Raw genomic sequence first — 14271 nt, 5'->3', positions numbered from 1 at the left:
TGAAGTTGGGAGTTTACGACAATGATGGGTATCTTACATCAATCTTAGCAACTGATTATCATGTGTTTTGTTTTGATCGAAGACAGTTGAGAAAAATCCTGCTTTGTAGAAAGGAGTATTTGTAAATGGCTCCAGGTGTTAAACAGCTCATGTTCACATCTCAAGGTATTTTTAAATCTTGAGACCAGCACCAAAAGATTCAACTTGGCAAGTTAAAGCAGTGGTGGCCTCCACCGTGTTTATGATAAGATAAATAATGCGATGGAGTGTGCATATTGTTTTCTAAAAGAAAATCAGTTATATTTGCATATGAATTCAATTATATGAAATATATCATATACTACAATATTTAATAATCTGTCCTCGTAGTAACTGTACAGATATCTAGGGTTCCATGGAACACAGCTTGAAAAACCCTCTGGCTAAGATTAATATATATTCCCAGATTGTAGATGAGTATGTTATAAAGTATAGAATAAAGAAGCTTACTCTAGTCCAATTAGAGTATAGCAATTGTTTCCTCTTGATCAGAGAGCCTGATACTCCTGCATCGACAGATAGTTGATCTGGCATGATTTTTCTCTTGGCTCTTTTGAGATATTTCCAAATTAATTGGTTAATAATGCATTCCAATATCTTTCCAAACACTGGAATTGGTGAGAGTAAATCTCTACACTTACAAGGCCCATCCCAAACCCTTGCTTTAGAAAAGATGCAGGAGAAATGAATGGAAGCTCATTTTAAATTATAGCCCAATATAAACATTATTAATAAGGCACATCTACTGGCACTAAGAGGAGGTAGGAATTAAAGAAGATACCACCATGGCAACAACAAAAGGAGGATGAAAAGTCGCATTATAGTCTTAGAACTGGTTGAGATTTTTTAGTTATCATCCTTCATTTTTATTAAGGATCTACTCTATGTGGCATGTCTTAATAGTGATCAGGTGGACCTTGCAGGGCTTCAGTTTTAGGTAGACTATGGAAAATCGTCAGTAAAATATATACCAAGCGGGAAAATAAACCAGGAAGGTAGATGGAATGTGTCTGGAGTCGTTGGGAGGGGTCTTACTGAGATGGTGACATTTGAGAAAGTGAGGGGATAAAGGGGGCAAGCCATGCGGCCATCTGGCCGAAGAGCCTTCTAGTAAGGGGAGATGGCAGGTGCATAGCCTTGAGGTAGGGGAATGCCTGGCATTTTTGTGGTCTTGTAAGGAGGTCAGAGTGCTTGAAAAGGATTCCTCCTGATAAATGGGGGTGTTGGGAGCCTCAGATAATGTAGGTCTAATACAGAGCAACCAGCCATGCATCTCAGCTTGCAGTTGTCTGGGTTAACCCCCTAGTGGTTGATTATTTATAGTACCACTCTCACTCCAGAGTGTTCTGGCTTGTAGCATACATTTATATGGTGATCCCAGGCTAGTAGGTCACACCTAGAACTTTGGCTCTTACTCTTAGAGATGTGGGACAGCATGGAGGTTTTGGTCACAACTGGGGCAAGACTTAGATTTTATCAGGCTCGCTGTCTTCTGTGCTGAAAATGGACCATTGGGATAGGGTGGCAAGGGTGAAAACAGGAAGCCAGTTAGAAGCCTATATATAATCATTCTGGCACGTGCAGTGTAGCCCAAATGGAGTGTTTCCCTTGAAGCTACACAGCTAGCTCGTGGTACAAATCGGACTAGGGTCAGTTCTCCTGACTTCCAGTCTGGTGTTCTTTTAAACTCTGCCAGGTTCTCTCTGGGGTTAAACTTCAGGACAAATGGGATGCTTTAGTGGCTCTTTGCAGGTCTGTTGAGCCTCCCGTTTGACGGTACAACCCAGTTGCTTCCTCTTTATGTTGTAAGAAGTAGACATGAAACATCTCCCTCCCTCAGCTCCCACTCTCCCAAAATAGCTTATTTTAAGTGCGTCATCCAGGATTTTCTTAGGCCTTTCTCTTGAACTTCTGTCTTTACACTTTTGGCTCATGTGACCTCTTCAGAATAATGAACTCCATATGTTCGGGACATACTTATTAACTCATGAGTGTGTGGCATAAACTACTAAGTTAGAATAGAGCCCGAGTACAGATGTGAACCTACATTTTATGCCTGCTTAAATAGGAGTGTAAGGATTAACCGAAATTAAATGGACTCCCACAGGTGTAACTCTATGGAGGGAATTCTTTGGTTTTGCTTGCATTTCTTTCGGCCAGACCCTTATTTTATTTTATTTTTGCAGGAATCATCTTCAGATTCTGTTCATTGCTTTCTTCCATTAGAGTGGATAACTGGAAGGAAGAATACATGCACTGATGATGCACTTAGAGTCAATGACAATTGGATATGTAAAGTGCACTCAAAAGATCAGCATATGCACTTAACATAGATTCTGTTTTAAATATGTCCTTGAGGAGTTCCGGATGTGGCTCAGTGGTAATGAACATAACTAGTACCCATGAGAACGAGGGCTCGATCCCCAGCCTCGCTCGTTGGGTTAAGGATCCCGTGAGCTGTAGTATACAGTCGCAGAAGCGGCTCGGATCCTGCGTTGCTGCAGCTGTGGTGTAGGCTGGCAGCTGCAGTTCTGATGCCCTACCCTGGGAACTTCCATAAGCCGCATGTGCAGCCCTAAAAAGCAAAAAAATAAAAATAAAAAATAAAAATAAATAAATAAATAAAAAGATGTCCTAGGGATGCGAACTTGTGTGTGTTGCGGTGGGTGGTGTGTATAGTCACATTTACATACATGATACTTCAGGGAGCCTCTGTGTCCATGGAGAGGTGCCCAGATAGTGAAATAAAAATTTGTGTCCTTTCTGCTAACCACTGTATCAGTACACCCAGCAACTCTGGGATCTCACAGGGCAAATACAGCAGCACTTGACGTGCTCAATGTTCCTTTCCTAGCAGTAAAAGTAGAAGAATAAGCTAACTCTTGGAACATTTGTAGAGAAATGAATAGAGGCCAAGGTATTTAGGTCTTTTTAAATAAGAAATGTGTGTTGTGATGTAAGGTGGACTTTATTGTTTCAACTTTTCTTTCTGTTGGATGTATATGCTTGAGATTTCTTAAGTCATATTTTTTTCTGCCTTTAAGTGACCACGTTTTTTTTTTTTTTTTTTTTTTTTTTGCTTTTTTTTCTTTTTTGCTTCTTAGGGCCGCACCTTGGCATATGGAGGTTCCCAGGCCAGGGGTCGAATCAGAGCCGCAGCTGCCGGCCTACACCACAGCCACAGCAACACCAGACCTGAGTCTCGTCTGTGACCTGCACCACAGCTCATGGCAACGCCGGATCCTTAACCCACGGATCGAACCTGCATCCTCATAGATCCTCGTTAGATTCGTTTCCTCTGCACCATGACGGGAATGCCGAGCATCCCATTTTTAAAGTCCTTTATTCCATAGGCCAATCAAAAAGTGAGTGAAGGATTTTAGAGACTCTTCCTATTGAATGGGATAGGAGTTAGCTACCAAAAGAAGTGCCATGTGGGGATTCTGCTCAATGTGGAGTGTTAGAGAAGCAAGAAAATGTAAAGTGGATTGTTGAGCATTCAAGGAGAGAAAGAGAAGAGGGAAAAAGAGTTGTTCGAAACAGGTATTCAAAACATTTAACAACCTCTTCAGCAAAGACTCAGACCACTCAGAGCAGACATGTGCAATCAGCAATTAGTGACCTCATTAAAATATTTTAAAAACCCCTGCCACCGCTCAAATTCTTTTTTAGGGGTCTAATTGAAATTGCTATTTTTTTAAATTTCGGTTTGGAAAAAAAAATTTTCTTTCTTTATTTGGAATTCAGCTTCTTGCGAATCTTGAATCAAACTTTATACATCCAAACCGAACCTGATACACCCAAACTTGTTTTGCCTTTTTGTACGTGAAACAGAGGTCCAGCACTTTACGTACCTCAATTTGGGAAAGGGACTGCTATGATCAATTGTATTCCTCATCTGAATCCCTGAATCTATCATAAAATTCATTTACTCAGTTATTTGCTTCAACTCCTGGTGGGGTCGAGTGGAACAAATAATCCAAAATAGTGGATAATCCAAAAATGTCATTTATATTTGGCTTCGGAATACATTACCAGATGTTACTCTAGCAGATTTCCCTTCTTAATTAGGCCTCACTTAAAGGAGGAGTTAATTTTGTCTTCATTAGCTGCTTCCAAATCAGCAGGATGGGGCAAGAAGGAAACCCATGGCATGCTGGGTATTTGGGAGGAAACTGGGCCCAGTGCTAAAAGTCAGCAGTAGATCCTGCTCAAGGGATGAAATTCAAATAGGGATAATCAGGATGATGGGTGTGTCCACGGGAAATGTTTTTTTTGCACCTTTCTCAAAAATTCTTGGGACTTTATCAACTTTATTTTTCCCTATGACTCGTGGTTGCGGAGAAATTCTGTAGTTGGAATGAAGCAGCTAATAATCCACAATTTTCGTAGTAAAAAAAATAGGTAGAAACTCAGAGAGGTTAAGCGACCTCTCACACAGACTGATCTCTGAGTAAATAGCACCTAAGGTCCTGAAACTGATTAATGAATCATAAGAAGACCCCACTGTTTCCTTCTTATTGATGATTTGAATAATGAGGAAGCAAGAATTCTCCTGGCCTAATTCGCATTAAGAGAGCTCACATAATGAAGCTGTGATTAAATGGCTATTAAACTATTTTTATCAAACAGAGATCAAGCGAGTGTGAGAATCTGGGGACGCAGAGTGTAATTGCAATTCTACGAGATGTGGGAAAAATGACTAGCCTAAGCTGGGCATGGCCCTTCCATAATAGCCTGCATTTAAAAATCTCTGGGATGCCGCATGCAGTTTTCACTCTGTGTTTCTCCCTTCAGGTGTCAGCATCTCAGAGTCCCCCATCTCCTTAATTTAGTGGATTTATTCACTCTGTGTGCAGTTGGGTGAATCGAATGCCTTGCCTGGCCCACCACGTGTAACCGGTTGGAAGATCCTTTGGCCAACTGCTCACAAAGGAGCCAGGCCTTTGTATTATACACTGGATCCCACATTTCCATCTCGAGGTGACTTGGGACATGTGAAAGGGCAGAATCTACCTTCCTTCAGCTGTGCCTTTTGAATTATAGCACACTTAGTGCGGTTCATAAAGGGACCCAGCAGCCTCAAGGAGTGGTAATGAATCTTCGGGTTTTATTGGCTATTCTGACCTATCATTTGTTAATGACGTGACATTGCTTCGAATTTGTTGCACATTTTCAGTGGTGGTGGGTTGTTCGTATATACATGTATGTGTATCATCTGTCACTGGAAATTCTTTACACCTTGGGCGAGGTTTTGTTGCTGTGCCTTCCTTATTCCTAGAGAGCCCTTAGAGATGGAGGAAGTGTTACAATCACATGGACCTTTATTTAGGTCGGAAGAACAGCGGCAGACTTCTTTTGTGGAAGGAGAGGCCCAGGTTGAAACCCACTTCGGGAAATGCTGCTTGATCGCCAGCCACAGAGCTTAACGTGGAAATGCCTATTGCATGCTTCCTACCGTTATTTACCTCTGCCTCTCTGTCCGCAGCTGCGACTGAGCTCTTGGTGTAGTTGTAGATGGCCACCCAACTGGTGATCTGCTCTCTTTCACCCCTCGGCTTTTCTTTTCCTAACTTAGATGGAGCTAGTATTTTTATACAAAGAGTCATTTTGAACACTTGGAAAGCAATATTGGAGCTGAGTCTTTGAAAGGTTATCTTGTGATGTCATTTTCCTGACTAATGTCTTTCCAAGCCGTGTCACCTGTGAACAGACAAGTGTTCCTAGGCCAGTGTGCTTTATCTACAGCATCTTTGATTTATTTGCTCTGTAAATTGGGACCAAAGCAATAATGGAAAGTGACATTAATTGTTTAACTTGGTTCGTTTTGCCATGTGCATTGCCTTCTCTGGGGTGTTTGTTGAAACTCATGCCAAATTAACTGAAATTACCAGAATGAGGGACAGTGTCCACTTAGCTTTACATGTAGGAATTTCTGTTGGGCTTCAACATGAAAGTTTCAACATGGAGTTCCCTGGTGGCCTACAATCACATGGACCTTTATTTAGGAGCTAGCGTTGTCACTCCTGTCACGTAGGTTTGAGTCCTGGCTCAGTGAATTCTGCAGGCTGCGAGTGCAGCCAGAAAGTTTTTCTCATCAGTAAACATGAAACTTTTTTCCCAGTCTTCTATGATTAAAGAAAACAGAGAATTTGAAATTATGACATTCTTTTCTTTTTTAATCCAAGAACAGATTTATTAAAACAATTGTCTTAGAGCACTTCTCTGAGTCACACATACACAGGGATGATAATAAGAAAGGTTTATTAGGAGTTCCCACTGTGGCTCAGCGGTAACGAACCTGAGTAGTATCCATGAAGATGCGGGTTCAATCCATGGCCTTGCTCAGTGAGTTAAGGTTCTGGCATTTCTGTGAGCTGTGGTGTAGGTCACAGACACGGCTCTGATCTGGCTTGGCTGTGGCTGTGGCTGTGGCGTAGGCCGGCGGCAGATGTAGCTGATTCAACCCTTAGTCTGGGAACTTCCACATGCTGCTAGTGTGGCCCTAAAAAGAAAAAAATAAAAAGTTTATTAATTATTTCTAATGGACATTGACTATAATAAACCACGATTACAATCCCACTGTTCCATGCTGATTTAAGACTAGCCTGGCCTCCCCACATACCTCAGCACACACACACACTACACCAGTCTTTCACTCTACCTCCCCTCCCATTGTGGTTTCAGTACAGAGGAGAATTTAAATAGTAGGTGGATTAATCAGGTCTTGTAAATTAATTATGACATTATCAAGCTCCAGTATTTCTGCCATTGTATTTGGTGTACATTCACCCAGCCTTATTAAAGAATTTGGAGAAAACTAGTTAATTTAAGTGTTCTTTGTCATTTTGACTTGATTGGAATTACCGTAGTTTGTTTACACGAGGGATAGAACTAAGACGCAATTGTATTATGTGATTGAAAGCAAATAGTGGCTTGTAGTATTGCTGGGAAACCAAATGCAAAATTTAAATCGGAGTAAACAAAATCACTCATTTATTGGTAAACATTCTTAACTATTTTCTTGAGTTATTTTTGAGCTTCAATGAAATAAGCCTTTCTGAAAACTGAGATACCTGGGAAAAATATCCTGTTAATTGAATGTGCGTGTGTGCAGCATGCGGGCTCGCGCGCACATGCTTGTGTGTGTACATGCATTTGTGTGTGTGTGTGTATGCGTGTGTGTGCTTGAGACATTTTCAAAGATTACTTTTACTTGGTAATATGGGGATGTTTATATATAAATAATATATATTTTTATTTATCTATATATTATATTCATATATATTTATTTATATATATATAAAGATGACAATATACATTTCATTTAGATATAATTTTTATTCAGAATAGTTTAATAACCTGAAGTGGATTTTTGGTGTGTAGGGGAATTAAACTAATTAAATAATTAAAATAAATTAAAATCTCTCCCTTTAGGGAGAGACTGGAATCTTTGGGTACCAGATTACAATCTTCTACAGGAAATAAGGGCAAATTATGTCAGAATCTTTATTATTACGGTTACATGGACAGTGTCCAGAAGAGTCGAGGGTGAGGAGTATAGTCAATAAAATATTATTATTGGAATTCCCATTGTGGCTCAGGGGTGACAAACCTGGCTAATATCCCGGAGGATGAGGGTTCTATCCCTGGCCTCGCTCAGTGGGTTAAAGATCTGGCATTGCCCGGGAGCTGTGGTGTAGGTTGCAGATGTGACTGGGATCTGGCATTGCTGTGACTGTGGTGTAGCCTGGTAGCTACAGCTCTGATTTGACCCCTAGCCTGCTGGCGGGGGGAGGGTCTACTTCTGTATGCCAGGGGTTTGGCCCTAAAAATATGCATATATTCTTGTTGTTGAATTGAGCAATTTGGATTTTAAAGAATTGGTCAATTTATGGAAGGAAGTAGTGCCATTTTGCAGTTAAGATTTCACCCCTTCTGATTAGGATTTATCTCCTGCACTAGAGTCTAAAAACTCAGAATTTTCACCCCACCCTGTGTGCCCCAAATGACTTGACTCACAAAATCCAGTCCAGGGGCATTAGGGAGATGGCATCAAATATTTAAAAAGCTGAATAAAATCTACCACGAGTACACATGGCTCTTCTTGGCTTCTTGGATCCAAATGCGAAAGACGTTTTGCTCCTGGATGGAGACTCTTCAATAATGAGGAAAAACAATTTTTATGTGAAAATAAAATGGATACGTGATAAAGGCCTGCCTAATTTGTCTAGTAATACAATTTGATTTTCTGATTAGCTGTCTTATTCTGTGATTCTTGTAATTTTGTCAGGTCAATTAACTGGAGTTCAGTGGTAGAGAGAAAGGAAGTGTGGGCACTGCTGGCTTCATTAGATGTCAGCAGCTTAGGTGCATTTTGTAATAGAATCTGTGTGGGATAATTTAGCTGATATTGTTAATGTCATAGCGTACAGAACTTAAGGAAATGACTTACAAAGCAGGTCAGATTGGACGATGTGAAGTGCTAAAGGAAGGAAAAGAAAGGGATCTACACAGTTTGGGCAAAACTTGCAGATCGATGAATTATTTAGTAAGTAATCAATGACTGTCTATACTGTAAGCCCAGCCTTGGCACTGGTTACCCAGGTACCTAAGAATCTAGCACCTAGCCCTATAAACAAGATGGATAATCCCCAGTTTGGAAGAGTTTGAATTTTTTTTTTTTCCTACAGAGTGTTGAAATAAATCAATATTTTCTATTATAATGAATTGCTTACAGGTTCTTTTATTCCATTGGCAGGGTCTCAGAGGGGCTGTTTTGTCTTGTTTTCTTTGTCTTTCCAACACCTAGCATGACCCTGACGTAGAGTAGGTGTTCAAAAATATTTGTGGAATGAATTAACTGAAAATTAGCTTTCCAAGGAGGTGTTGGTGGTGCTGAGTGTGGCGGGTGGGAAATTAAAATGTTTGCAAGAGCCCCTGTTAGAAGGACCGTTGCCCTAGAAAGTACTCCCCACCCCGGCCACAAGAAAAGAATGAATTTAAGAGATGTTATAGAGTAAGACTCTACTCTGTGACTGACCAGGAAAACACTCACGGTAGTTCCAGAGTTTAGGGTCTGAAGAATTGTTACTCAATACTCAAATGCAGAAAGTCAAGAGAAATAGCAGGGTTGTGGGTTTTTTTCTTTTTTCTTTTTCCCTTTTCATAAAAGTTCCTGAATTTGGTTTTTGAGATGAGGGAGCTGTTATCAGGTAGAAATGTTCCGTAGGCAGCTACAGATTTATGACTAAAGTTGGGAGAGACGTCAGGGAGAGAAATAAATGACTGTGGAACGTTCAGTGATGAGATTATAATTGAAACCAGGAACGTGTTTAGTTTCTCTTAGTACGGGTTCAGTTTCGGGTGGTGTTCAAGCAGAGGGTTATCTAAACATTTGGGGGGGCGGGGGTATGCTGTACAGGAGATTGAAACGCTATAGCTGAAGATGCCATAGATGAGGATTAAAATTCTCTCAAGCCCTGAGGGTCCTTGAATCTTCTCTTTTGCTTAGAGAAACAAGACATCAACATGTGGAAAACAACTCTGAACTGGATGGAATCATGATAAGCTGTATTAATATTGACGCAATAAATAGCTAAATTGGACAGGTGAACCACTAGAGTTTGATACGGTACAGGTATTAATTAATTGTGTGGTTCAGACCAGAAGTGAATTTGGAACTTGAAGAAGACCTGACCTTTGTGTTCTGGGGTGGACATTGACAATTTCACATAGAACCCGCCCATTTGGTTAAACACATTCAGTCCATGCGGACTCATACGGCTCTTCGCCGCCCAGTGTCAACTCATTCATGAGGACTTCTGTTTTCCTGTTTTTGCAGAAGATAGATGAAGAGAATGAGGCAAACTTGCTAGCAGTTCTCACAGAGACGCTGGACAGTCTCCCTGTGGATGAAGACGGATTGCCCTCATTTGATGCACTGACAGATGGAGATGTGACCACTGAGAATGAGGCTAGTCCTTCCTCCATGCCTGACGGCACCCCTCCGCCTCAGGAGGCAGAAGAGCCGTCTCTAGTAAGAACCCTTCCTACTGTTTAACAGGAATTGGAGTTGCCTCTGGCTACCCGCTGCATGGGTATGATGTAGTAACAATAAGGTTTGGATTTTTCATGTAGACTGATGCCAAAATAATCCCCAAGCACACTCAGCATTGCAAATTCTGTGATTCTGTGTTTAAAGATGTTGATGATATCGTCTTTGTGTGGTCTCGCTGCAGTTTTTTAAAACTACCTTTTGCTCTTTATTGGTGTGGTGTTATGTCTTAGTATTATGTATGTTCACGGTGAGAAACTTAGAAAATGTAGACAACTACAAAGAATAGACAAAAAAATTCACCTGCCATTTCAAATAACCTCTAATATCGAAGAGATTGAAATCTCCTCTTATTTTAAGAGATATCATGGACATGTTTGTGAATCGTATACATGCATACTTTTGAATGGTTGCAGAGCATTTTATTGTTTGGAGATGAACTAATGTATTAAACAATCCCTTATGGTTGGATAGTTAGTCTTTTTCCTGTTTTTTTCATTATCGTAAATTATATGGTAATTGACATGTTTGTAGTTTTATTCTCATGCATATTCTTTTAGAAATAGAAGGTAGATCAAAGAGTATGTAATATTTTAAGGCTTTGGATCCATAACTCTTATGAAGATTGAAAAATAATAGCACATTTGCAACCTAAGTTACCTAAATTTATGGTAGGCAATGAAGAGTAGATTTGTGGGCAATGAAGAGTGAATTTTCTTTTCAATGCAGTGCTTGACTAGGATTTTATTAGTTCTAAGACACAGTTTACCTTCCCAGGTATGGTAGCCATTTGTCATCTGCCATAAATCTGATGTAAGAACGCATAATATGAATTATGGAATGCCATCCTGCAAACTTTAATAATGCACTTTGGCCCACTATTTAGATGTTGTTTCTCTCTAGTCTGTAAGTTTTTAAGTGTTAAAAATACTCCACATAAACCTATGGAAATCCTACTTACACTCCTTTGCTAGAGACTATCTCAGAGGCTGTTGTAGCGTATGTATTCCTCAGTTTTCCCATGTGTTAGTGTCATAGGCTTTGCTCTCTAGTACTCTGATTTCTTTACATTGATACCCAATGATTTTATCCACACAATTTTTTTTTTTTTTGTCTTTTTGCCATTTCTTGGGCTCCTCCCGCGGCATATGGAGATTCCCAGGCTAGGCGTCCAATTGGAGCCATAGCTGCTGGCCTACGCCAGAGCCACAGCAACTCGGGATCTGAGCTGCATCTGTGACCTACACCACAGCTCAAGGCAACACCGGATCCTTAACCCACTGAGCAAGGCCAGGGATCGAACCCTCAACCTCATGGTTCCTAGTCGGATTCGTTAACCACTGCACCACGACGGGAACTCCAATCCGCACAATTTTTTCAACTGGGTTGTCTTGTTGACTCAGAGTCATACTTTGTGTCTGAGCCAGGAGATCCTAGAAGGTCAGCAAGTCAAATGAAGAGACAAAGGTCAAGACAGAGGAAATGGTTTGTCTAAACCAGAACCCACATCTCTTGATCTACAGGCCAGGATTCTACTATTTAGAAATGCTTTTTAGTGATAACCACTCTTTTATCCCAAATATTCTTTGATCAGTAGTGTTTTTTTTTTTTTTGAAAACACTTATTTTATTGAAGTATAGTTGTTAGACAATGTTGTATTAATTTCTGCTATACATGAAAGTGATTCAGTTATATATACACACACACATTCATATTTGTTTCCATTATGGTTTATTACAGGATATCGAATATAGTTCTCTGTGCTATACTGTAGGACCTTGTTTTTCCCCCATTCTATATATAATAGTTTACATTGAATTAGTAGTGTTTTATACTTGAATGTGAAACAGCATTCAAAGCATCACAGAATCGGGAATTCCCATTGTGACTCAGTGGTAACGAACCAACTAGTCATCATAAGGATGAGTGTTCAATCCCCGGTCTCACTCAGGGGGTTAAGGATCCGGCATTGCCACAAGCCGTGGTGTAGGTCGCAGACATGGCTTGGATCTGGTGTTGCTGTGGCTGTGGTGTAGGCCGGCAGCTGTAGCTCTGATTCGATCCCTAGCCTGGGAACTTCCATATGCTGGACGTGCGGCCCTAAAAAAGCAAAAACAAACAAACAAAAACAGAGCACCACAGAATCTTTCATTGATTGTCACTTGATTCATTTGGGTTATTGAGAGGACAGTGTACAAACTCTCTCCCTCATCCCCCAACTCTTCTTTTAGCAAAGCAGCTTTCCCCACCTCACAGGTATTTGGAATCCTTTTAGGAAGATCCTTGGGCCTTATTTTGTCTAGAAGAAAAATTATGGTAGATGCTACTGAGTCTCAAATGTAGGAAAAGGTAACACTTTCACAGTTGGTAGTGTAAGGCCAAACTTTTTCTTACCTTTTTAAAAGTAAGTTTCCTTTAGCATTATTGTGTGCTAAAGTGGGCTATAATTGGAATGAATTCATCTTTGTAATTATAATTAATTTTAAGGTGAAAATTTCAATTACTTATTCTAATGCTTAAAAGATGCGTAACTTTTCTTGCTTTCCCTCTTTCTTGATGTGTTTCTAGCTTAAGAAGCTCTTACTGGCACCAGCCAACACTCAGCTAAGTTATAATGAATGCAGTGGTCTCAGTACCCAGAACCATGCAAACCACAATCACAGGATCAGAACAAACCCTGCAGTTGTTAAGGTACAGATGTAAAGTTATTATTATTTTTTTAATACAGGAGAAGTAGCAAGGGTTTGGTTTTTGTTTTTGTTTTCCCCTTAAAGCTTAAAACAAACAATAGGTTTCTATGTATTAACTCAGCTGAGATCCTGCAGTGGCTTCATAGCAGTGAAACAGATTATGAAATTGGACGCCCAAAGCAGTACTCTAGCTATTTTAAACTAGGAAGATTTCATCAATGCTTTGTCTTTGGACAACTGAAATGAAAGCATCCACTGTCTTTTACTTCTTGCCTACTTTATTAATACATGCAGCAGTGTGGGCTCCAATAAAATTTGCTGATAGGCTGGTATCATCTATGAGTGATTTTAAGATGCAGAATTGCCATTTTGCCAGCTGTCTAACCTGAGAAAGATTGCTCTAGAATCACCACAGAAGATCTATCTCTGCCATTAATTGGATGGAATGATGGCAATGACATAATTCGGTTAGCGGGCTGTATTAAACAATGTTTGTCTTGCCATTCACTGTGAGTGAAAACGGAGCGTTAAGGGGTACTTAAGAGAATTGTGAATACTGGGCGCCGGCAATCAGTGGCAAATTAAGGTTTAAACCGGCTTATTTATTTATTTTTTTTTATTCACAGGAAAGGCGCTGTAGGGTCTTGTTAGTTACATGTTGCTGAGTAGGAACATTGAAATGTAGGAGAAATGAAATAAAAAGCTGCATAAATGTCATTTAGGAATTTTAAATGTAATTTTCTTTCCTTGTTCTGCAAACAATTATTCACAGCTCATAGATCTAGTACACTTAGACTGAACACTTCATTGAAAATCTCATCTCTTCAGAAAACCTATATCCATTCTGATAAGGTTCAGTTCACTAATTTTAGCTTTCTTTATGCCTTGTTTTTAAGACCGAGAATTCATGGAGCAATAAAGCGAAGAGCATTTGTCAACAGCAAAAGCCACAAAGACGTCCATGCTCCGAGCTTCTCAAGTATCTGACCACAAATGATGACCCTCCTCACACCAAACCCACAGAGACCCGAAACAGTAGCAGAGACAAGTGCACCTCCAAAAAGAAGGCCCACACACAATCGCAGTCGCAACATTTACAAGGTAGGCTGGGGACCAAAGCACACACTGCAGGCGGTCGGGCGGGCGAGGTCGCTGAGGGCAGAGCGAGCATGCGCGGGGCGCGAGGCGAAGGATCCCTGAACTGCAGCTTTCCGTTCCATCCGTGACTCTCCTGTAAGCAAAACCAGCGCTTGGTGATAAGCTGGGGGGGAAAACAAAACAACTTTCCTTGGACACAGGTTGAACATATCTTATTCAGCTGATATGCAGCCTAATTCACAATCACCAAAAGGGTACCTGAAATGTTAACTTTGGGGGGGGGGGTAGCATAGGGTATTGCAACATCAGATGAGGTTTAAATGAATCTCTGAATTGCCGAGATAATTGAAGTTCTGAGCAAGCTGGGCTAGCCAATTCATTAAAGAG

General features: G+C 40.4%; 1 protein-coding gene across 15 annotated transcripts in view; it reads left to right on the top strand.

The window, feature by feature from the left end:
* Positions 1–14271, top strand: part of PPARGC1A (PPARG coactivator 1 alpha) — a 686355-nt gene that overhangs the window by 630550 nt on the left and 41534 nt on the right. For all 15 annotated transcript variants that reach the window (XM_084970901.1, XM_084970902.1, XM_084970903.1 and 12 more), the window contains 3 exon segments: positions 9884–10078; positions 12665–12787; positions 13683–13887. In XM_084970901.1, coding sequence (XP_084827027.1) covers positions 9884–10078; positions 12665–12787; positions 13683–13887 — 523 coding nt within the window.

This window comes from Sus scrofa, chromosome 8 (assembly GCF_054392235.1).
Source record: "Sus scrofa isolate SSC_HxYL_T2T_F1_AM1 chromosome 8, Sscrofa_HxYL_maternal_Yorkshire_Landrace_v2.0, whole genome shotgun sequence".
NCBI lineage: Eukaryota > Metazoa > Chordata > Mammalia > Artiodactyla > Suidae > Sus > Sus scrofa.
This window is presented reverse-complemented; position numbering and strand designations above follow the sequence as displayed.